At 40.5% G+C, this 25,426-nt stretch overlaps 2 protein-coding genes across 3 annotated transcripts; one reads left to right on the forward strand and one right to left on the reverse strand.

Moving 5' to 3' along the window:
• Positions 1–291: 291 nt before the first annotated feature.
• Positions 292–17,415, forward strand: LOC131456558 (homer protein homolog 3-like). The gene is made up of 11 exons (XM_058624993.1): positions 292–969; positions 1,789–1,837; positions 5,736–5,892; positions 7,422–7,553; positions 8,350–8,454; positions 9,054–9,062; positions 9,298–9,431; positions 10,745–10,901; positions 14,223–14,330; positions 14,453–14,533; positions 15,294–17,415. The coding sequence occupies exons 2-11, from the start codon at positions 1,815–1,817 to the stop codon at positions 15,477–15,479; spliced, it is 1,092 nt and encodes a 363-aa protein (XP_058480976.1). The 5' UTR covers positions 292–969; positions 1,789–1,814; the 3' UTR covers positions 15,480–17,415.
• A 348-nt stretch (positions 17,416–17,763) lies between these two features.
• LOC131456514 (ceramide synthase 2-like) lies at positions 17,764–24,815 on the reverse strand. 2 transcript variants are annotated; one of them, XM_058624918.1, is made up of 11 exons: positions 24,679–24,815; positions 23,669–23,836; positions 22,938–23,055; positions 22,084–22,202; positions 21,787–21,844; positions 21,604–21,654; positions 20,509–20,601; positions 20,286–20,414; positions 19,451–19,560; positions 19,194–19,347; positions 17,764–19,102 (listed from the first exon to the last, which is right to left on the reverse strand). In XM_058624918.1, the coding sequence occupies exons 2-11, from the start codon at positions 23,833–23,835 to the stop codon at positions 18,890–18,892; spliced, it is 1,212 nt and encodes a 403-aa protein (XP_058480901.1). In that variant the 5' UTR covers position 23,836; positions 24,679–24,815; the 3' UTR covers positions 17,764–18,889. The 2 variants fall into 2 exon arrangements, with proteins under 2 accessions (XP_058480901.1, XP_058480894.1); XM_058624911.1 differs by having other exon boundaries at positions 23,669–23,839; positions 24,679–24,803.
• Between the last annotated feature and the right edge of the window lie 611 nt (positions 24,816–25,426).

Genomic DNA, 25,426 nt, shown 5'->3' on the forward strand with positions numbered 1-25,426 from the left:
TGTGTCATGTGCCATTTTTTTTCACTCGGGATGTAATGTTAAATTTTCAGTACAATATTTCAACGAAAACTTGAAGCACATTTACAGATTTTTTTAAAACAATGAAACATGTTATTGTTGATTTCCACCTCTGTTGATAATAATATAAAGTCTTTGTTATTTCAGTGTGACTCTGAATGTGACTATTTTTTTTATTATTTTTTTTTCGTCAGGAGGACATTTCCTTTGGGAGTCGGGACCACAGTTCAGTAAGATTTTACACTGGCAGCTTCTATAAGATCCAGTCTGCAGCAGCAGCAGCAGCACATGCAGTCACCGACTGTGTCTGTGTGAGAGCAGCAGCAGCAGCAACAGCAACAGCCTGGGTGACACACTTTCCTCTGCGTCTCTGCTTCTTCATGCAGCTGCAGAAGCAGCGTCTGCTCGGAGCCTCTCGAGCCGCCAGGTGGTACTCTAATGCCGGCTGTGTCCCGCTGCTGAACGCGGCGGCGGCGGCGGCATGAAGACCTGAGGAGCGCAGACGAGGACAGAGACGAGGAAGCAGCAGCTGTTGCTTCTCTGCGGCAGAGACACGATGATGATGATGATGATGATTCTGAGGGATAAAGACGAGACCAGCGAGCTCTGCCGCGTCTTCTCCCGCCCCGGTCTGTGAGACTCAGCGCCCCGCAAAGGTTGGTCTACGGAGCCCGGAGATCAGGAGCCGCTGCTCAGGCTGCAGAGAGAGAGAGAGAGAACAAGAGAGAGGGAGAGAGAGACTGTGTGTTTGTGTGTGTGTGTGTGTAAGAGAGAGCGAAAGAGAGAAAGAGGGGGGAGAGAAAGAGAGAGTGAGTCGAAAAATCCTCAGGAGTGAAGCATCTGTGAGCTGAGAGGAGAAGAAGAGAAGAGAGATCGGGACAACAGCAGCAACAGCTTCAGTGAGAAATATTACAGAGAACAGACTCAACAAGGTTTTAACACCGACATGGGGTGAGTGTGGCTAAGATAAGATAAGATGAGATAAGATAAGATAAGGCGTACTTTTATCTATTGCCCAAAGGGGAAATTCAATCGACACAGCTGCATAAAGTAAAAAGCAATTGTTCATTTATGGAGCACTTTACAGACACATGCAGACTCTGTAAGGTGCTGCACAAAGAAGACAATACCTACAGGGCTGCAACCATAAGTGATTAATTGATTCCTCCAAGTGAACGATCAGGGATTAATCAGTAACAGTGGATTTATTTGATAATTACAACCAGCACTCCAGCTTCTTAAATATGAATGTTTTCCTGGTTTATTTGTTCCATATAACAAAGAAATCATGACAATTGTGGACAACTTCATTGTCTGGGAAACATTGGTAAACATTGTTCAACATGCTCTGGACCAAACAACCAACTGATCAATCAAGAAAAGATCACCATATTAATAAATTATGATTAATTCGCTCTTCAGACACAACAACGCAGAGAGAATTACTAATTGTTGACGGGTTTTTTTTTTTACTACATTTCTTTAACACCTAGTATTATGTATATATATGTTTGATAATGAATCAAAACTTGATATTCTGCTTTTTATGTGAATGAATCTTAGAGACTGGAGGGGGAAAAAAGCACCCAGAATAAATCCACCTTGACCCATCTATGGGTCCCTGCTCAATCTCTGAGAATGACTAACATATCATTTAAACAATATAGTAAAAACAGTAAAAGTGTATTATATGTGACCTTTTATCGTCTGGAACGATCAGTAGCTAAAAACGTTTAAAAGTTAAATCGTTATCTCTGCCTGTGTTTGCAGAAAAGAGGCCTCGGTCACCTTGTAAGATGTTTCCTCACCACAGAGAAAGGTAAGAGCGTTTAACAGCCTTTTGTTTTGCTCTCCACAGACTCTTTAGACTTATTGTTATTTTGATATATTTTTTTCAGAGCTTGACAATGTTTGCTTGGTGAGGGAAAAGTTCTAGTGAACATGTGAGATTGTGGTGATGCTTCAGTGTTGCAGAGGCAGGAAGCTCGTGTCATATACAGTGTACAGGATCAGGCCTCAGGTGGGTTTTTGATGTGAATGTTCTGAATTCATCTGTTTTACTGTCATGTTTTTGCTCCGTGGTCTCTGAGGTTTACCATTATTTGATCCGACCTCGCTTGGGAAGCTGTTCAATAAAGCAGAGAAATTCTCTGAGGATGCAGATAAGATTTTGGTCCATCTTCAGTTGACAGTAGTGTGACATTGACTAACTTGTCAGAGGTTTGTGCTCTCTGAGTGCTTTCTCTGGTTCAGTTAGAGGTGCTTAAAGTATGTTGAGTGTTAATCTGTGAGCTGCCACAGCCAGTTGTGTCGTCTGGAATCAGATATTGTTGGACTGGTGTCTCTTAAATTCATTGTCTAACGACCGCCTAGTTCAGGGGTTTGCAACCTGCAGCTCTCGAGCCACATGTGGCTCTTCAGCCCCTCTCCAGTTGCTTCTTGTAGCTTTGAAAAAAAAGTTTATTTTTATGAAACTGATCATGGCAATAAATAAAAGTGTTTAAATATTTTGTGCGTCACACCCAGTGTCTACATCAAATGCGATATTAAAAAGCCTCAACAAACTTGTGGTTGAATATATTAAAGGCATTTCTGAAACTTAAATCAAGTAACGTGTACATGTAGAAGTGCACATACAGAAGTGGGTTACTTTTTAATATTATTTTTCCAAAAGCAATGGGAGGACGAGGTCTATATAATTCTGAGCTTTGTTTCAAAGTAGATTTTTCCTCCACTTTATAAGACGTCGGGGTATAAACAGCAATGAAATGTCAACAGGCGTCTTTTGGTAGAAAATACAACAAACTATCATTGTTTTATACATGAAGTATACCTTTTTTGTTTGTTTTGTGGCTCCAGATTAATTTGATTTAGATGGAGAGTGATCAAAAATGGCTCTTTTTATACTAAAGTTTGCGGATCCCTGACCTAGTTTAAAAGCAGCCACTTCCTCTCTTGCAGCTCCATCTAACTGTAGACGTTCTTTACAGTGTGAACGTCAGTAAGGAAGATATTGTGTGGATGTTGTCGATTGTAGTAGGAATTAGTGGGGGTCCCTCATACTGAGGTGCTGCCCTGACCTCCATCCAATCACTCCCAGGCTTTGTTCAGCTAAGACACCCTCTCTAAGCCCTGGAGGCCTCGTCCATCTGTCCATCTATGATGGTCCAGCAAGATCCTCGAGAAAGTGACTGCTGTCCAGTGAACAGATGAACCCACACACTCACACATGTGTGTTTACCTCATACCATATACTCATGTGTTCATACATGCAGCCTGGGCGGTTTGAAAGTCCCACCTCCTTCTGAGGGCGTTGCACGTTTGATTCCTGGTTGATGCTGAGTGTCGGTGAAGTTGCTATTAGACGCCACACATCCAGCAGGACAGCAGAGACTGTAAACCTCAGGCAAGGTCAAAGCGTGGTAATAATGGGACAGTTTATTAATCGAGTGTGGGGCCACCTTCCACCGCCCCTCTATTCTCTAAATATTTGATAGAAAACCTGCAGGAGAAAGTGGGAACACGCAGGTTTGAAGATGAGAGGATTGAACAGACTGGGAGGAATTCTGTGTCTTTGTGAGATATGTTATTCTTTTAAAATTTGAATTGTTCTGCCTTCTTGTTTCAACCTTTAGAATGAATTGAACTTCAGCTTGACTGTCATAGTCTCTTTGATAGGAAGTAAACGGGGGGCTACACCGCCAAAATACAACACCAGAACATCAGATTCCCTTTTCACTGTAAAACAGGAACATCTCACGTCAGTGTATATGTGGAAACTCCTTGCCTTTGCAGCAAAAGGCTCAAGGAGCAAGGAGTTTACATGTTCTCCCTGTGTGTGCGTGGGTTTCCTCCGGGTTCTCTGGTTACCTCCACAGTCCAAAAACATGCACATTTGGAGATTAGGCAAAGTGGACACTATTGACCGTAGGTGTGAGAGTGAGAATGGATGGTTCTTTGTCTCTATGTGTTACTGCGATGGACTGGTGACCTGTCCACAGTGTGCCTCGCCTTTCACCCTATATCAGCTGGGATTGGCAACCCTAAAGTGGTAGAAGATGAATAAATGAATGAATGAATGAATGAATGAATGGTTTGTTTGTTTGGTTTTTTTAACCATTACAATGAAACGAGTAAAGACCAGTTGCATCTAGTCATGATCACCAGTAATCCTGGGTTGTGTTTTGTCTTTGTGTTGATTCGTGTTAAAGACAATATTCGTGTTACAGAAAGAATCCGTTTTTTATCTATATAGCCCAAATTCCCAAATCAAATTTTGCCCAGGTGTCCTCAGACCTTCAGTTTGGGTAAGGAGAAAACTCTTTAAAGGTATACCTTGGATATATACACAGTATATACATATATACAGGGAATTGTGTGCTGATGTTTGTAAACACAGCAGAGGCAAAGTTGGCCCCTCCTCCCCTGCTCACTACCAGTAACACAATGTTTCCAATGATGAACCTGAATCAATACCTGGGCCACACTGGATGTGTTATAAGTATGAAAGTATGTTTGTAAATGATGGTGATTGAAGATGAACTTGATGGCGTCAGCAAACCCAGTTGTTGAACTCGTTTTTTTCCTCCATCTAACTTTTATTCAGCATGTTGTCAGAGGAACTCAGCTGTTTTGTTTTGTTTTGTTTTGTTTTAAGAAGGAGAAGCGAGTTAAAAAAGACACCACATGACAGTGGCTAAAGCATTTCCGTGTTTACCTGGTATCCAGGATACGTCCATGCAAACACTGCCAGGAGCAGAGCGCAGCGGAGGCTGAGCGACTCGTAAGAAGGCTCAAAGCTTTTACTCAAAATCCTCCATCAGTGCAGTCTCAGCTCTGAGCGACTGGTGAATGATGCAGGGAAAAAAGAGCAAAGGATGAATCTGGCGTCTGTCCTTGGATGGCAGGAGTCAGACAGGCAGATGTCTCATTATGAAAAAAAATAGTCAAGGAAGTAAGCTTTTTAGTAAAAGAAAAAAAATAAATAAAAAATGTGCAGAATAGAAAAATATTGGATTTGAATGGATGGAAATGATATACAGTAGGTGCAAATATTCAACTTGTTAACTTTAAATATTCAAAATGTCCATCTCTCCTCGAAAGTTATTGTTATAATCAGTGTCTTGTTTTCTTTTTTTAAGTAATAGCTTTTCAACCTGTAATCTGTGGATTTCAACTTATTTCAATTCTAGTTGTATTTATCACATATCCCATACAGAGCACAATGTGTAGTGAACATTTGAATAGCAAAACAGGGTTTTTGTCTTTCCGATGTGTTATACAGTTTGTTTGACTTGTTTCAAACCATATGGATTGTGCTAATTTCTATATGCACTGTTTACATTGTGTTTATTATGGGATTGCTTTAATATTTAACAACACATTTGTCTTTTTAAGACAGAATTCTCCAACCGTGGAACAAATATTGTTCTCTCCAAAAAAAGAAATAAACAGCCCAAACATGACTCAGCTGAAATGCTTGCTGATTTTTATTTATATTTTTTACAGTCTGTACATTGTGAAGCATGCGATATTTAGGATTATTGTATCAGATTTTACATTTTTATCTGCCCGATATCCGATCCAGTGATTTTGACCATTATCTGACTGATACCGATACTGATACTGACTGATACTGATTCCCATCCCTAGTTTGATGCATTACATATCATTAAAAGCAGCATATTGCTGACATTTTCCTATGTTTCCTCCTCCAGGGAGCAGCCAATCTTCAGTGCCCGTGCCCATGTTTTCCAAATTGACCCGTCCACCAAGCGGAACTGGATACCTGCCAGCAAACATGCCGTCACAGTGTCCTTCTTCTACGATGCCAACCGTAATGTCTACCGCATCATTAGTGTGGGTGGGACCAAGGTAAGAGGGAAGAAACTGGCATATTTTCCTAGGCAAATTTCTCAGGGATTGCCTTGAAGTAAGGTTTTACAGATTAATTCTGGTGGCAGTCGTGACCTTTGCATCCAAAGAGGATTTTCTGTGTTTGTCACAAAGCAGCTTCACGCTGTTTCTCTTCCACATCAAACAAACGTGTACCGGAAAACCTGCAAGCTTCAGATGAAAACCCATAATGGGTGCTAACGAATCAGCAGCTCGAGCCTCTTTGTTGCAGTCCTGTGGATTTAGATTATGATGAAGAGACCATATCAAGCACTGGACTGTAGGGTGGGGGTGGTCTATCTGATCTCTGCTTAGCACCTCTGGTCTGACCCACATTTCTGACTCCCAGAAGGCACTGCGATGGGGCGGCAGTGCCAGGACTAGTGTCTGCCACCAGAGTAATTATGGACTCTGTCGGCGTTCCAACATGTTATGTCAAACTGTAGAAATGCAGGATGCCGAGTTCATGTAATCATTTGTTGGGGAAAGAAAAAGCTTCTTTCTAAGCTGCCAGTGCCCTGCAATTCTGGGGTTTTAAATCAGTCCCATTATTGTAACACTGGAAATGACGTAAAAAGGTTTATAAATAGGTCTGCTGTAATAATTTTTTCTCACATGTGCTGGGGGGGGGAGAGAGAGGTGGTTTAAGCCATTTTTCCTGAAAAGGATGGGACAAACCTGGTGGATGTGCTGTCTTTTCTGCACACCTCCCCAGCAGAAATATCAGTTACAGTTGTCTGCTGCTCTTACACGGAACAATAGGTGCATGTAGTGAAGCAAAACTTTTGATTTGTATTAGTTTTGAATGAACAATCATTTGTTAAAGTGTCTCAAGGGAGAGTATGCCTGAAAATATATGTGATTGCCAGGAATCCAAGTGGAGAATTAATGCTTCACTAATGTCCCAGTAAGCTTCAAAATGAGCTGACCTTATTTGGACCTTCTCCTTTACTTAGATATAAAGTACAATTTTCACAATTTAACCAAATTATAATTTTTTTCTTTCATTTTAAACAAAGCAGCATGATTGAATCTGTAATGAGTAAAAGAAAAAAATACATAGACAATCCCAGGGCCATTTACTTCATCCGTATTTAGCTCTAAGTGTCTTGTGTCTGTACTTATTGTCTGTTTTGTTCACAGGCTGTAAAGATAGAGTATATAATAAAAATGGACGTAGTCTTCTGGTCGCAAAACAAACTCCCATTTTCAAGCCTCTCGATTTGAATGAAGTGACACGACAGTTTTTGCAACTGAAAATTCACAGGCGTCCCCTGCAACCAGAGACCTACAGGACGATGCCAGCTGTCAGTCACACTGGTGTCCACTCATATTATGTGCTTTATTGTCTATAGTGGAATTGCTCCCCGGTGGCTAACCGCTATTTCCGTCCTAATTCTTGCGCTTCACTTTCCAAACCAGAGGACTGCGTCCACTTTTATACTCACCCTGAGGTTGGAAATTGACTGGATGAGATTGTTAATGTTGTCATCGCTTTACGCCTGCAGGCGATTATCAATTGCACGGTTACACCCAGCATGACGTTCACCAAGACCTCGCAGAAGTTTGGTCAGTGGGCCGACAGCAGGGCCAACACCGTCTACGGTCTAGGTTTTGCTACAGAGCAACAGCTTCACCAGGTACATTTCACCAATTCATCATTTTGAATGTAAACAAATGTCATTCCAAACTTTGTCAAAAGAGTTCACTGATTTGTTGATTCAGCCCATCAAACTGACCTCTGACCTTTGACTTCCTCTTCCTTTAAATGCTGTGCGTGTGGCTGATGTTAGCTAGTAATATTGTTTTATAATAATGGTGTTTATAATTGCAGTTGCCGTCATTATTGTTTTATTGTGAAGTGTACGTCAGCCTATATCAAAACAAGCACTTTTACTTTGAAATGCTGCGAAATAGCATCGTGAATATCTTAATTGTGATATCATGATAGAATATTGTGTTATCATTTTGAGCTCATATTGTCCACCTGCTACTGAACAGTTATTTTTATTACTTACTTTTTTTTATATTTATTTTATCTAGACCGGCCCCCTCTTGACCAGACTAGATGCTCATTGGACCGCAGGTCATTTGAGTTTGACAGCCCTGGGTTAGAGTTTGACTGAAAACACAAAGCCCATGAAAGGTTTCAGTGGTGAATTCTGCTGCTCAAAAAAAAACCCTGGTGGTTTAACAGTTTGACAGGATAAACGCTCCCTCGGTCAGGTCTGATAGTTTTGCTTGACAGAGCCCATTTTCAGATGAAGGACATATCAGTTTTGGCCACAAAGACCACTCAAAGGCAGAATAATAACATTTCCACCAAAAAAATATATACACTGCTGCTTCAAAGCTCTGAAAAATACCCTTTTCTGTCTCTCCAGTGGTTATTTAGCACCGTATCATTCAGTCGATCGCTTGTTCTCTGTTGATAAGTTCTCAGACAAGTTTAAGGAGGTGAAAGATGCAGCTCGTCTGTCACGTGAAAAGTCACAGGACAAAGAACTGGTCAACACAGCGCTAACCATCGCTGCTCCTCAGGTGAGCATTTCCATTTCTTTTTTTAATTAAAAAAAAAACAACAAAAAAACATTAAAATAGAGCAAGAGAAAGTGTAAATGTCATGGTGCACAGAAACATCCAGGACTGAGGAGACACCACGAGCACAGTTGCAGATTTTCTGCTTTGAGACAGGATCACTGAGATTGAGAGAAGGAGAGGAAGGAAAGAAGGACAGGAGAAAGATGAGCTAGGTCACTTGTCTCGAAGGGAAGTGTGGGAAACTAGGACGATGGTAAAATTATCCTTTGGTGCTCTGCAGCGCACCTCATCTCCATTTTCTATACTCGCTTCTACTGAGAATGCGCTGCCTGAAACACTGTAATAACAATGGATATGAAAATTCTGTATTTTAGACAAATACAGAATATTTACACCGTCATTGGTCACAAAGAAAACACCAATTTGCTTTTTATTCTACATCTGAACACAAGTGTCTCTTTCTTTAGTCATCGGGTGAATTCATTTGGACACGGTTCTTGTTAAATACGCGTGTATTCTGAAAAGATTATTATGTACGACATACTTTGTGTTGACATGTTTCTCCCTCTGTTTTTCTCCCTCATGGATTTCCTTTGTAGTTCTCACAGGTGAGTCATTCATTATTCATTTTCCTGAATCATATAAATGTGTGCTTATACCATGTCCATAGAAAGTAGTGACTATTGAAAAAAAGAATAGCTTTGTTTTTTTTTTTTTTAAATTGAATATGTGGGTTTCCAGCCTCCCTCTCCTTTGTGTAACGCTTCTCGTGCTGGGATTCGCTCTTGTTATATAAACATGCACGTGTTATCAGGAAAGCACATTTACTGAAGTGTTCCTCAGGACCTCGCGGATGAACTGCAGTCTCCACCGGTGATGTGTGTGAACGGACCGGAGGACAAGCTGTTCCGCAGCCAGAGCGCAGACATCACGCTGTCTTCGGAGAAGGAGCGTATTAAAAAGATGCTGTCGGAAGGGTAACTTATCAATTTATGTCTGTCTCTCTCACACACACACACACACACATTTACAATTACTACTGGCCTAATCCTAACCCTGACCTCAACCTAACCTTAAAACATATCTTCACCTTAAAATGAAGTCATTTACGTTATGGGGACTTGATTTTTGTCCCCATAATGTGTAAACAGGTTTAGGTCCCCACAACATTTGTAAAACCTGGACACACACTTAATACCTGAGGTTGTTACTGAACTCATGTGATCAATAATAATGATTGCACATGAGCAGATAAGCTGCTGCCTTTAATTCCGTCCGTCACAGCAGTGTTTACAGAATCAAAACACTTTTAATCTCATGCCTGTTCATTACAGTTTACATGTTGACATTTGGTCACTGTGCTCAGAAATGACCAAACCTTTGTTGGTGACTGATCTTTAGCCTCAGATGAGGTTTGTAAACCTCCCTTTATATTCAATCCTTCGAAGCCACCCACGATGCTCTTATATCTTACAGTTCAATTACTACAACAGAAAGCTGCCTCTGGAAGGTTGTCATGGTAAACGGTTGCCATGCAACAACCTCAAGCTTTTGAGCTGAAGAGGAACAGAGTGAAGATGCAGAATCAAAGATGTAGAGCTGTCAATCTTTTCTGCAAATTCTGCAAAATGTGATTGAAATCGATGCTCGTGTTTCGTTCATGTATCTTGTGGACGTTCTTAACAACTGTCTTAAAGCTGTAGTGTGTCACTTTTAAATATAAACCAATGTCTGTAGCATTCAAACCATTGTCAAATGAGTTCAAATAATGCTGAATCAGCTCCATTCCACTCTCTGTTAGTGCTGTCAGACAGACACATTTCTGGCTCCGGTTTGAACGCGGTTCCTGAACCTCGTTTTGAACCAGGCTATGTGTTTCTCAGTATAGCTGTGTTTTTTTCCGTGTCTGTGGTGACACAGAGTGTATTTTGCACCATGACTGACTGAGGGAAGGTGGAAGCAAACTTTAGGTTCAGGAGACATCCCCCAGTTCTCTGTGAACGTTGAAAAAGACGTTCCGGTTAAAAATTCAACCCTGGTTCTCTGAAGTGAGGTAATGAGATTGATAAGAATGTGGACCTATAGCAGTATTTTGGTGAACACAATCTACACACTAGAGCGTTAATATCAATGAGAGGTATGTATGTATTGTAAAGGGTGGTAAGGAGATTATATACATTGCTTTAATACAGCTGAAGGTACTTTTTGAAATATTCTAAACACATTTCAAACGGTGCTTAAAGAACTTCTTGTACTTGTGTATTTATGTACGTCATTGTATGTGTTTCAGGTCTATTTGTGAGATGAACCTGGAGGCTGAGCTCTTCACGCTGCAGGACAGCAACTCAAAGTTGGTGGCAGCTTTGCACGAGGCTAATACTAATGTGGAGCAGTGGAAGAAACAGTTGGCAGCGTACCAGGAGGAGACTGAGAGGCTGCGAGAGCAGGTCAGCCCCTACACTGTATCCAGTGTTAGACACCATCAAACATGCTCAGCAGGAAGTTCACCCTCATTGCTGCTGTGTATTTGGTGTTCTGCAGAAACCCTGATGCCACTTCCAATAAGATGGACAACTGTGGCAAATCTAAAAATCACTCTGTGGTGCCAACAGAAAAACACACACAAGCACAGGGCACAAAATAAAATGAGATTAATTACAAAATAAGTAGAAATTCAATGAATTATCTTTATTTAAGTGCAAGTCCGTAGCAGCATGAGAGGGAACCTTATTGCATTTTCTTGTTTCATCGGAAATTTCAAAGACATGGTGACCATTGACCGGTGTCGACTCTGCTGAGGTCATGGCTAATATCACACGTGCAGCTCACATGCAGACAGATTGATCAAGAACCTTTAAGTACAACAGCAGAGTTTAGAGTTTATACCATGGCGGAAGAAAAGGCCAGATCAGCACTGTTGACTTTGCAGCAAGAGGACCTGGGTTTTTGTCAGAACAAGAGCCTTTCTGCGTGGAGTTTGCATGTTCTCCCCGTGTGTGCGTGTGTTTTCTCCAGGTTCTCAGGTTTCCTCACACAGTCCAAAAACATGCAGATTTTTGACCGTAGGTGTGAGAGTGAGAGTGGATTGTTGTTGTTTAGCGACCTGTTGTACTATGTCAGGTTGAGATTGGCACCAGTGCCCCTCATGTGAAGGATAAAGCAGTAGATGATGGACGGATGCACAGTCTTGTCTCTCTCAAGGTCCATTTTGTGCCAGATCGAGTACAGTGTCACCTGACGACATGAAACATTCCCTACACAATCTAGAACATTCCAATGCCATGGTGAGGCATAATCATATTTGATACACAATGTTATAGATTCATTTTGACAGAAACACTGATCTGTCCACCAAACTAACTGGGAAGCTTGTTACTGCAGCACCGCTAATAATATTGATGATAATGTCCACACAAAAAAACCAACAACAAGAGCTTTCATGCTTTGTTTATTTGAACTGTAAAGTAGTTGTTTTCCCTTTGGTTTATGAAGTGCTTTGTCCTTCAAACTGCAGAGCTGAAGCTGATGATCAGAACCAGAGCTGTGAGGCTCAGTAACAAGAACAAACACTCGTGTTATTGCTGGAGAAAAACGTTGTTTTTTTTCCCCCTCCTCTCAAACAAGAGCGACGTGAGGTTGACGGGACTCATGTCTGTCCCTCTGTTGCTTTTAAATGTGACCGTTGACTCGTGCTGTGTTTGATTATCGCTTTCAGACAACTTTCATTTCCTTGGTTTTCAAGGGGCAGGAAAGGAGAAGGTCAAGTCGGTGAGGCTGCTCTTACCCCTCATCGTTCATTGGCCTGATTTGTGCTTCAGGCATTTCCCCTGCAACGCTTTAATCAAGGTGTTCTTTGTGGGCTGAGCAGGTTCACTACAGTTTGCATTCAGCAATGTCACATTTAACCCCCCCCCAGGGAGTTTGATCTAAATGCATTCAGCCTCAGGGGGATTTTACACTGAAATTACCTTTCAGTGGATGCAGATACTCTTCCTCCTCCTCCTCCTCCTCCTCCTCCTCCTCCTCTTCCAATCCTTGTTGTTTCCACCTTTACCAGGAGCTGATTCCTCCAGGAACGACCTCACCTCAGGCTGACAATTACAAACCTCTATGAGTCAGTACTTTAATACCTTTGATCCCTTTCCATTATAGCCTGGCTTTACAGTATCGATCACTGCTCTGCCTGGTATTTAAAACAGGTTTAACCGTTTAAGTCTGAGTGATTTCATACAAGTCAGAGCGCTGTTTTCTTTTGGTTTCTTGTTTCGTGAACCTGAGGGAGAAGACCAGGTGGCTGAAAATGGTTCACATCTCTGGGGTGGTGAGAGAGGGAGCGGGGTTTGTAGGACAGCAATATCCTACTTTCAATGCCCCAGTTAGGAAAAAAATGAAAAATCACCAGAGGGAGCTGGCATCCACTCAGTTCTTTTTCCTTTTTTCTTTTTTTTTTTCTCCTCTCGTCTTTCTGCTGCTCCGTCTCATCTCAACAATACATGCTGTAGGAGCATGGAGCCTCCTGTTGATGTCCTAGATGACACTGCAGTGTGAACCTCACTCCTCTTTCACTCGTGATAACGATCGAGTCGATGATTAGGTTATTGCACGACTTTTCATATTTTGTGCAAACACTAAATACACAGAATCTTTCTATCGAAACGAAATAATTCTTTGCAAAGCGACTTAATAACGTATATAAATATACAGCCCATACTGTATATGTTCTGTTCACTGTCTATAATGTACTCTACATTCTATTTTAACTTTTTATAGTCATACTGTCAAATATCTACTTTCACATAAGGGGAAATGCATGTGTATTATTTATTATCTTTATCTCTACTGTCTTTGCTGCTGTGACAACGTCAATTTCTTCCCTTATCTTATGAACTTAGTGTATTAGAACACGATTCAGCATAGATTTCCACATGATAAACCTGTGCTGGAGTGTATGGCCCAACCAGAAAAACAGATTATCAAGTACAGATGTATTTATGTCGCAGAAATATCCAAAATTCCTCAGTGATGGGCAATATACTCTCACTGGCCCCTTTATACGTTACACCTAGTCAACTAATTGTTAAGGCATAATTCTATCTAATCAGCCAATCACTTGGAAGCAACTCGATGGTATGGTAATCCTAAATTGCTAATTTACTGGGATTTTCCACTCTCGGGTTATTTACAAGTGACCAACTTCATCTTTAAGTGTGAATGCACACAATCTGTTCTGAATGTGTCTTCAGATCCGTTCTCTAAAACTACATTCAGAGGTGGATAGATAGATAGATATATAGATAGATAGATAGATAGATAGATAGATAGATAGATAGATAGATAGATAGATAGATAGATAGCCAATTCAGTGTTTATAATTATGACTGCAGCTTTTGTGCGACCACATGACACAAAGAGAAACTCCCTCAGCTTGACCCAGTTGTGAGTACTTTCCCCATTTTTTTTTGTTGTCGCTGCATCTTCTTTTCTTTCTTTCTTTTTAGTGTTTCAAAAGTGCGTCTCATTTACATCTGACTCAAACTGACAGACAACGCCTCCTTTTGACGAACAGATCGGTTTAGCGTCGAATAAAGCGTGGGACATTGTCTCACTATGTGGGACACGGGACAACACAAAGTGGGACACCTGGTCACCCTAATGGTGAAACATAAGACTGATATATGCATGTGGAAGGATACATTTATTAATTATACTGAACGTTTTGTGTAATGGTTGCATTTTGCATGTGTGTGTGTGTGTGTGTGCGTGTGAAGGTGGCTGAGCTGGAGGCCCATGGAGGACAAGGCCCCAGTGACCTGCTTAAAGACGAGCTGACCCAGTCTCTGGAGGAGCTGGAGGCGCTGCTGAAGGCCAAAGACGAGGTTTGAGGCTTTATTCTCATTTTATCATCGGCCGGAGTCTGAGGTGGAGAAGTGTCGAGTCCGTCACACACAACGCAGCTTCTCAAACCCGTGTGAACTTTTTGTTTTGTTTTCTTTTACAGGAGATCCACATTTTGCAAAGTAAGAAAGCAGAGTACCATGAAATGGAACATGCTCGGGATGAGGCCATACACAGATTACGGGTAAGAGTAATGACACAAGTGGATAAAGTAACTCAAGCAGAAAGCTTTGCACATTCTGCTTAAGTTCATTCACATTCAACATTCACACAAATGTGAAACGTAAATGTGCCAGATCCCTCGGCAGGTTGTTGGTACATATGCAATGTGTAAAAAGACGCAGTAATGCACAAACAGTAACACCACAGTAAACATTATATGCACACCAACGTGAAGCACCAATTTCACAAAGTGCCACTGAGAGATTTGCACATCGCCCCTTTGCTATTGCACAGTATTGTACGTCAAACTGCACTAATTCCATTCATACTGCACTTTCTATTGTGTGAATGTGGTTAAATGTGTTCTTCTTCCACTTTCACTGATGTGTTTTCAATGTTACGAAGCTGGAACACCCACAATGTGCTGAGTTTGTACGACAGAACGACAGATGTCAATTTTATTTGTGTTTTTTTAGAATCCCAACTTTCTCTGTTGTTGTGAGATTGTGACTTGTATCTCAGAGCCGCTGTCTGATGATCAGAAACACATTTATCTGTAAATCAGCAAAAAAAAAAAACACTATACTCTTTCTTTCCTTTTTGACATGGAACAACAGCATTCTTGTATTTTTTCTGTTTCAGTGTAATTTAGTTCTCTTCATTTTATTGTGGTGGTGCACATTCTCAATATTTTGTCACGCTATTGATTACTTTTCTTTCAATTTGTCCGAATTCAAATTCATTTATTCATTATCTCTCTGCTTGATTCTTCTTCTCTGCAGGAGACGGAGATGCGTAACTCAGAGTTGGAGCGGCGCATCCAGAACACGGAGCAGAACCTGAGTAACTCTCTGGAGGACCGGGACCGCGTGGACACTGAGATCCAGCGGGCCATCGAAATTCTGGACATCAAAATCTTTGACCTCAATGATCTCCGCCAGAGCCTCGTGAAACTTATTGACAAATAAGACGAGAGGAAGTCCCAGACCCATGAGAGAGCTGAAGACGGGGAGAGACAGGGTTACATTTGCCATGGGCTTGGCAGCAGGTAGAAAACAAGACAAGATGGAGCTGGTCCGTGTCCCTGTTCTCATCAAGCACAAGAACCACCTCAGCTGCAGGAAGGTGACTCTGTGTGTGTGTGTGTTGCAGCAGAGGCTGTGCTGTACTTGACAACATAGAGTAGGTGTTGGCCTAAGCAGCAGCAACAGCATATTCACAATATTGCTTGTGCAATCTAATATAAGGCTTCGTGTTGCTTTGGGTAACATTCAATGCAATAAACCAACTTTAAGGTAAGTGCTTATTACATTTCATAATGACAACTGGTGCTTGAGGTTTTTCGTAAGTAGGACTTTTGTATTTTAAAAAAAACAAAACAGCGATGCATTGTCAATATGAACGATAAGAGGCCTTGTTTTTTTTTTGTGTGAAAACATCTTTACAAAAACACGACGACGAGTCCTTGCATGTGGGGAATGGAGCGTTACAGTATACTCGGTGACTGCAAGTGAATGCAAAGACAAGATTGCATAAGATACAATTACCTTTAAGACATTTGCATATTTAACAACCTGCACACGGCACAGTCATTATTGCATTAACAGTCAGCAGAGTTTGATTTGTGTCATGTTTTTGTCTCATAGTTGCCTGTGTGTAACATAGCAGCTACAGTGGTGTGCATATATAACATCACATATGCATAGTGGCACCACTTTACATTACAGTACAGTAATATAATTGTAATAGTATGGTAATCATTTTTGTAACAGGGAGGTAATGTTATAGTAATATAATCTTATTTAAAATGCAGCTTGGTAAAGGAGATCATTTACTGTAATACCGTGTAATTACTATAAGCTATGTCACTGTGATACCTTCTCATGAAAGATTTTGTGAATAACAATTGCTAATAACTTTATTATAAAGATAAAACCCTTAAGTCCCACACACATTTTTCAAGCTAGTACTTGGTGATTACTATATATATCTATAGCCAGTGTTACCATATTATTTCTTATTCTATTGCTAAGTTATTACCATACGATTACTAGATTGTTCGTGTAATGTAAAGTGTCGCCCATAGTTTGCTAACGTGAACATTAAATACTAGTCATAGGCATGGCATGGACACGCAACTTAAACAGTAGATGTGAATGTTGCCACCAGAGGTCAAGTGTCACTGATGAGGTTGTTCAGCTGCTCGTCTTTGTGTCACATCTTCACTTAAGCTTGTCGGTAACCTTTAAGAATAGGGTAAGTCTCAATAAACACTTCAGTGCAAGTTAGGATAGAATATTATGTCATACGGTTAAGAATAGGACGAGTAAGTGTAAGAAATAAAAGTCTAAATAGATAGTTTATATTGTCCTCCATGGAGGAAATATATATATATATATACATGTATATATGTAAGTATATATATACATACATATATGTATATAGATAGATAGATAGATAGATAGATAGATAGATAGATAGATAGATAGACAAATACATATCAGCTTCACATCAGTTTAAATAATTGTCCAGTGTTTCAACAAACAAGCAACTACTTTATGATAGCAGCACCTTATAATATCCATGTCGCTCTGGTTGATGTTAATGTGACGCGTTCAAGGAAATTTTGTCGTTTTTTTCAGCACGTTGCCTAAAGTTAGCTAATGTGTGCAACGCCGTACGCCATAGGCCTTGAGATTGTAGCTGTATTGTGTGGAGAAAAAAAGAAGAAAATCTGAATGTCTTATGTTGTTTAAGACTGTATTTTTAACACGCTGTGTTTGTATTCATGTGTTCATGCCTTACTGTTTAAAGGATGATGTTGGACAGCCATACCAGCTCTTTGTCTTAGTCTTAGAGCTGTTGTCATGGCAATTTGGAAATAAAAAAAATATATAGAATTCAGACATTCGCTTTTATGTTCTTTCATTTTCTGCTATAATACTCATTTATTATTGGATTTATTGGATTTTTATTATTATAGAGAGATTTGGTGACCGAGCCTGAAGAGACCACATTGTAGAAGCGGTTGATCCCTGGACCTGCCTGATGAATGTGTGTGTGAAAAGTCTGCTTCAAATAGTGCAGATAGTTGCTAATTTTCCTACCACACAAGTGGGTCAGTTGTTTGTTTGCAGAAAATATGCAGTTTGGTCTAAAATCAGTAGCACAACCAAGCACAAAGTCTTTTTCTAGAGGCAGTTGATGGCACATGGATCCAGCACTTGAAATTAGTGGAAAACATCAGCAAAATAAAGAATAGAATAGAATAGCCTTTATTGTCATTGTACTGTGTAGGTACAACGAAATGACCCGCAGAACAACCCTGCACTATACAAGAAATTTACAAGAAAAACAAACGTCACAAAGGACCTCAATAAAGGACGGTATAAAAGCAATACAACAGAATAAAAAGTATTTTCTTAAAATGTCAACGTTTCCCTCATTCAATAATATACATGTATGTAAAGGATTTGAGCCTTGTTGAAAACTGATCACGTGATTCGCTCCTCGTCCACTTATTTTGTCCCATTTACTCAAAACAACAAATGAAAATGGAACACGATATTTCCTCTATTTCATAATCTTTGCAATGAATGCCTGTTAACGGCTAACAAATGCAACTACTACATGTGAAATACAGTATATAAAGCTCGAAGATAGGATTGTGTGACCCTGGTATGAGCCACAAGGTGGCACTGTGGTGCAGCATATACGCAGAATCATTTTATGGTGACCCTTAACCTCTATCTATGAACTGAAGTAACATGAAAGCCTGTGTTTACAACTCAAACTATTTAAACTCAAACTTGTCAAGTAATTAAAATGTGAAATGTGTATTCATTAAAAAAAAGAGACAGCATTAAAAAATTTGAACTGCACATTTATAGCACTTCAATTATTTAACTTTAAACATGAACACATGTGATGCTGCTCCCGAGTTACTTCACAAAACTAAAAAATAAAAGTCACATACACTTGTGTTGATTTCAAATCACTATCGTTGTGAATTGGCGAGAGTGAAAACATAAAGAATAAAAACGATTCTGCCGTGTCAGCTACAGTGAGCGTTGGTAGTAGGCAGTGTTACTACCACTGAACACAGACACAGTGTGCACAGTGGTGTCCCAGCAGCTGCTGCTGCTGCAGCCCATAACACTCAGCTCCCTAAATCATATCAACCTTCTGCTGAAGTCGGCACTTTCACCAGGATATAACAGTTCAACTCTGGCCCGTGTACTTATCTAACGATGCTCTTAAAAGTGAAAGTGAAACACAGTTGCTTGTCACCTCAGAGTCGTCGTATACCACGCGGTAACCAGGCGGTTGTTTTTACCTCGAAACAGCGACAACAGGTTGAAACGTCAAACCCAGGTCTCTACTGAGCTATACGGATCCTGTCCACCGCAGACCCCCGGTGGTTGTTCAAGTTATTTAAGACACAACTGTTGGTCAGCATTGACAGCTTGGAGTTCAGGGTGTCTTTACTTCTCTCCCAGATACAATCCTCATCCTCCTCTTCTCCCTTATCCTCCTCCTCCTCGTCCTGTTCAGCTTCACTCTCTTCATCACTGCGTACATCCTTTTCCAGCTGAGGGCAGACGCAGGCACACGGTTTAAACAAGTACGACAGAGCCGAGAGGCTTAAATTGACATTAGAGCTCAACCCCCTTAATTCTCACCTTGCCGACCAGGAACTTATTGACCATGCGTAAGATTAAGATGGCCCAGAAGACGTGAAGAGCCTGCAGCACCATCAGCAGGATGTTGAAAAAGTAGTAGCCGACAAAGGGCTCAAAAACCTCCATGGACAGTACCAGGGTGGTATGGATGATTCTGGGTGCAATCACAAATACAGTATATATGGATTAACATGGTATTCAGCCAATATTACAGTCTTAAATCATAAAAAAGAAACTATCCTAGGAGTAAAACCTACTTGCTGGGGAAAATCACCAGTCGTGTCACAAGGAAAACCACAGTAAATACTACAAAGAGTATGTCACACGTTTTCCTCCAGCCAGTGCCGTAGTTGAACATCTTGGCAGACTGCAAGAGATGAACAGTGATCACAGTGAGTCTGTGTGCAGCCTGCTCTCACAGAGAAACAATGCGGTTACATGTGTACATTCTGTTCTCACTGTTTACTTTCTGCTTTTTATTTGAGGCAAAATTCACACCAGAAGGTGGAGGAGACCACGGTGGCGTCCTGTGAGTGAGTGAGTGAGAGCGCCAAGCAGCTTTCTACAGTTCCTGACCAATTTAGGAACAATTGTGAGTGTATTATTACACTGTGACATGAGGAGTTTATATTGATTTTGTTGGTAGTATGAGCGATACTGTGGTGTCGTTTTATTTTAGGTTGGGAATGAGTTACAAAGATATTCTCAAAAGCCTGACATTGCAAGGAATCATTATTACCAAAGTGTAGGTCTCACTGTCCATGTTGTTAATTGGAATGATACTAAATTCAACTTTTTAATGGCGGCTGATTAAAGTTTTATGTATATGTATAATAACAAAGTGTTATTTCCTTTAACACTCATACAGCATACTACTGTATACTTATCCAATATTTAATGTAACGTCATGATGTTTGTGCCGTAAACAAAGGGAATATCATGTGCTTTCAGGCATCAGGTCTCAGTCAAAGGATCTGCCTGCTGATAATGAGTTCCCTCAGTAAGAAAGACCCCAAGTGTAATTTAAATCTGAGTACAGCTGTTCTGTTTGATTCCACTGACACGTTTCACTGAGGTAGTTTTGCAAGTTACCTCCAGCAGGATGTCAGAGGAGTCATGAAGCAGCATGACCAGGGTGCCGATGCGTATGTAGTTGGCACAGTAGGAGAAACTCAGAAGGAAGATTGTGGCTAAGTGGTGGATGACCTGCTCTTTAAAATCCTGCAAAGCAAAGAAATATCGACTTGTTAAAAAGAAGGGATGTTAGAACAAGCTCTGCATGCGGTAGACAGATAAATGAATGAATGAATCTCACCTTCCTCTTGACATCAACAGAGATCCGCAGCAGCAGAGAGACGTAAAAGCTCAGCTCCAGCATGTAGTACCAGTAGTGAGCTCTCTCCATGGGCTGTGGAGGACCATTATTTCAAAGTCAACAGAAAGTGTGTGAAGGAAAACAGGAATTCTGTTAAGAGTGAAATATGTCTCACACATTTTCAGTGGCCTAACAGAGAAGGTATGTCCTAGGGTTGTGGGTACAAGTCCTGTCTGTTTAGTGTTTAATGTGCTTTATTTGCTCTTTCAGTTGGCAAACACCAGCCTCACAAAATGACAGGAAACAAACGTGTGTCAATATGCATTTCATGAATATACTCATGTCTTCATGAGCAGACAGCTCTGTGTCCTTACTGTGCTTTTTTTGTAGTCGTATTTCACACTGTATATAAACGTTCTGCGCTCAAATGAGCTTGTTTATCGAGTTCACAAGAGAAGCACATTTACACACGTTGTATTCGGTTTCAGCATGAACGACAGTGACAGATACAGTATATAACCTTTTCTCCTAATGCTGACTTAAAAGAAAAGGTTGATTATTAAATCTGATTCATTCTTTCATTAACACTGCATTCCTGCTCAATTATGAAGAAGTTGATTCACTGAATCGGCCACACAGTGGTGCTAGTGGCTAGCAGTGTTGCCTCACAGCAGGAAGGTTGCTGGTTGACAGTCTGGGTCTTTAGCATGTTCTCCCTGTGTGTGCGTGGGTTTCCTACAGGTTCTCTAGTTTCCCCCCACAGGTCCCAAAACTCGAAAATGACCATAGTGTGAGAGTGAATTGTGTGGTTGTTTGTCTGTTTGTCCTGTGACGGACTGGTACGTCGGCTGGGATTGGCATCAACACCAACACCCCCTACAACATGAGGAAACTGATAAGTTCCCCATATTGTGCTTACATTTCCTCTTTGAATGAAATGTGATCTGTTTCCTTCAGACCTCAAGTTTCATTCACACTATACAAACACAGAATCAATAACTTCTATATAATAAGTAAAGCTTTCCTCTTTGTTGTGTGTGCATGCGTGTCAATATAACCCTACAGACTATGTAACAGGGCGATCTTTGTTTTCACCTGTACTGGATACTTGCTCCAACAGTCCCTGTTATTCCAGAACCAGGGTCTCTGAGAGGAGCAGAAAAATGTTTGGATTCCAGTTATTCATTTATACACTAATTATACATTTTAGCCGAAACAGAAGTGTAGTAGCAGGATCTACCACGTTACTGAAAAACAATGTTTTCATAACTTACTCACATCAATCAAGCAGGCTAATCCACCCACAAAGGCTACCAGATAGAAAGAAAACCTCCAGCTGCAAAAAAAAAACACATTATCTCACAATTACTGGAATACTGGAATAAAAACTCTTTGAAATATAAACAAGTCTGCAAATGAATGAACAGAGTTTGGAGAGGGGTTTCTTTTTTTTTTCCATTAGTTACGAGAGTTTTGTTTTTTACTGGGCTTTTGCAGAGTGTGGTGAAGTAAGTGCTCTTAAGGGCATCTGTAAACTGAACGGTGAATGTGTTTGTGGAGAAAAAAAGCACTTACGCTGCTTCGCCAAACTTCTTGGTTTGACAGGGCCTGTCCTGGTTCCTGCGATGGCGGAACCACTTCTCGATCTGTCGCTGTGTTTTACCGCACGCCTTCATCAGACTCACAATCTCACTCTGAAACAACAACAACAACACGGAGAAGACACTGATTCTCTGTATCACAGTTCCACTGATACGGAATTCCCGGCAAAGTATTGCCCTTGTTTCTGATACATTATTAAATACAAACATACGGATGCACAAGTGTGCAAGTAGCATTTTACAGTTGAAACTGGTCCAGGTCAGTCGTCCAAAGAGTCAGAAGAAAATTCTGGGGGTGTAAGAGACGATAAATGGAGTGCCTTTACACAATTTTGTCGATGTGTACATATATATTTTTTTTAATTTAACCACCTGTTTACACTTGGGTTCTGTTGAGGCAACCCTGTTGCTGCCTATTTAGTAATGGCTCAGATAACAGAGGCTGTTGTGATTCTCTGTAAATGTCCCCAGAGACAGAACACAGCTATGCTGCTCCACAATAATTACACACAAAAAGAGATTAAAACTTCACAATTTGATCACATCAGGGGATTGAGAATCAATTTTAATTCTCAATCACTGACCAAGTGAAAGTGTTCTTAAGAGTTTTTTGGTTAATGTTCTTAATATCGTGCCTTCTTTTATTCTCTTGTTATGGTATTTCATCTCTTATACAGTTTATAAAGAAGTGATTTTGTACAATAAATTACATATAGATTAACTGTCTGAGAAACAGTCAAAAAGCCATTTTCCACAGCTGGAGACAAATATTTCCCATGGTAAACAAAGCACAGGTGAATGTATGATGAGGTGTTGTTTCAGGCTAACCTGTGTTGGCTGCCTGCTCCTCCTCATGTAAAATGACTCTAGCTTCGGGGAGGGAGCCGCAGTCACCTGTAATCTATTCTTCACCCCCAAACATATGCCAATGGGCGGGGCAAAAAACCTAGGGGCAAAGAGAACAAAGGACAGCTTAAAGAGCCGACGATATAACAGTGGGGACTGTCGTGTTGCAGATACTTACTGTAAACAAACCATTTAATAACAGCAGCATTCAACGTATTGAATTTGTCTTTCTCTGTTCTATTTCAGACAAATAGACTTTAATCTTACCTCAAGCCACATGTGCAAAAACACACCACACAACCAGAAAATGGACCGTAGCTATAATCTAAAATAGCCAATGAAAATGTGGAGTTTTGCTGTCACCACTCTCCCTTGCTTCTCTTTCTCTGCACCAGCCTCTCTCCTTTTACTCCCCAAAGACATTTTTCCTGGTGACAACTAAGCCCGCTCTGCTAAAACACCTGTTCACTGCCCCACGGCTCATTCTCTCTTGCAAACACAACATCCTCCATAGATACTGGACGGTTGATCATGATCAGGAAATACTGCATAATATTTGTTTATTTAAAGATGTATGTAATTGTTTTTGTGGAGGCAGGACAAAGTGCTTCATTGTTTAAAGCCACACTTTAGTTTGCAGAGAGACAACATCATCCCATACTCATCGCCCTCGTCCTCGCTGAACAAAGAGATCACAGTGATCGGAGGTGTACCTCTCGAATACGTAGCGTAGGCCAACAAAGCACAGAGCAAGGGGCAAAGTTATGAGGAGGTGCAGGGGTCGCGGTCGGTCAGAGTCCTCCAGCTGCTCCATGTCTTTCCACGTCACACCTGGAGGGAGCCAGTACTCCTGCCTCCATATGTCAGGCAGCAAATCCATTCTGCTGGGATGGAGGGGCGTGGTGAGTCGTGAGGAAGAGAAGAAGAGAGAACACACACACACACACACACACACACACAAAGAAGATTTACTCCAGGTAAACACACTGTGACGCGGATGAGGAGGACACAGTCCCTGAAGTGTGTGTGTGTGACATAAACATAAGAGACACCTATGCTCATAAACATGTTACACCAGCACCTTGTCTTTATCCAACTGTTCCACAAACCCTTTAATACCCTGATTAAAATGTAACAGAAAGGACATAAATAGTATTTTAACATTAATACCCTTTAGTAATACAGTAGTCATTGAACAACAATATACTAGTGTTAGTGCTAGGCAAACAATACATATTGTTGTACAGTTTTTAACCTAACACTTTGATGCACAGTACATTACATTACATGTATTACACATGACATGTAACTGGTTCTTGAAAATGATTTTCTATTTTGAGTAAGTGATTGTTTTAGCATTAAGGAGTTTTATAAGGAGTTTTAACCCACAATTTATTCAACTTTCAGTCAAAATGTCCTTAATGATGACACTTAACATTATAACAACACATTTGAACAACTTTATTTACCAGGACAACCTTTTTATGTCGTCGTACACTACCAGACATGTATTCCCTTAAATAACAGTGAACCTTACTGCTAAAACCAGGACACAAAGCATAAACTTCACAGAACATAATATTAAAACAGAGACATACAATTGTATAGAGCAATTTTATATATAAATACACTAGACGGTGTAGTTACAGGTGAGTGCTGTTTATAGACTTAATTCGCGTTCACAGATACTAAGTTAAACTGCTGAAGTAAAGCATTAACTCACCTGTAAGGAGCTTTTACGGAAGCAATAATAAAAGTGTGAATGTATTTGTTTCAGTATTGTTTGGTGGAGGATGATTAGTCTGTGTCTATTCCACTGAGTTCTCACGACGACACGGAGAAGTGACGAGGGTTCACGTCAAACCGTCAAGTTAGACGTGATAACAGGAAGCTGAGGGTGCAGAGTTTCAAAGTAATAGTGTCCATGTAAGTGGAAATATACGGTTTGTGCTAGGAGTACATTCATTAAATAAGTGGCGATTAAAAACGACTTTTATCAAATTGAAGTCAAATTTAGCCTTCGCCAGGACCAGGGAACTCTATGGGAAACTTGTTTTGTACCTTTATTCTGTTTATTTCCGGTTCGCAATGATGTAGCTTGACGTTATATCGGCTAATGAAAAACCAAGGGCGTGTCCTGTTCTGAGCCACTGATTATGAGCCATTAAAGCAGCAACAAAGAACACCAGGGGGCCATTCTTCTACTTTACTCATAACAAATAAGTGTTGTGGTTTATATGTAAATTAATCTCACGTTAGCCCTGTAATCTAGCTCAATCTACTCACAAATGTAAGAGTTTAAAATGTTAACTGTTAGCCTTTAATTTCCAAACTGGGCCAAATCAATGGTTATTAAAACGGGACTGTTTTCCAGAAAAGGACAATTACAGGCCAACTCACATGTGCACAGGACAATTTAAAATTTTTTAAAAATGTCATGATTATACTGACCAAAATAAGTGTGCTTAACG

This window comes from Solea solea, chromosome 1 (genome assembly GCF_958295425.1).
Source record: "Solea solea chromosome 1, fSolSol10.1, whole genome shotgun sequence".
NCBI lineage: Eukaryota > Metazoa > Chordata > Actinopteri > Pleuronectiformes > Soleidae > Solea > Solea solea.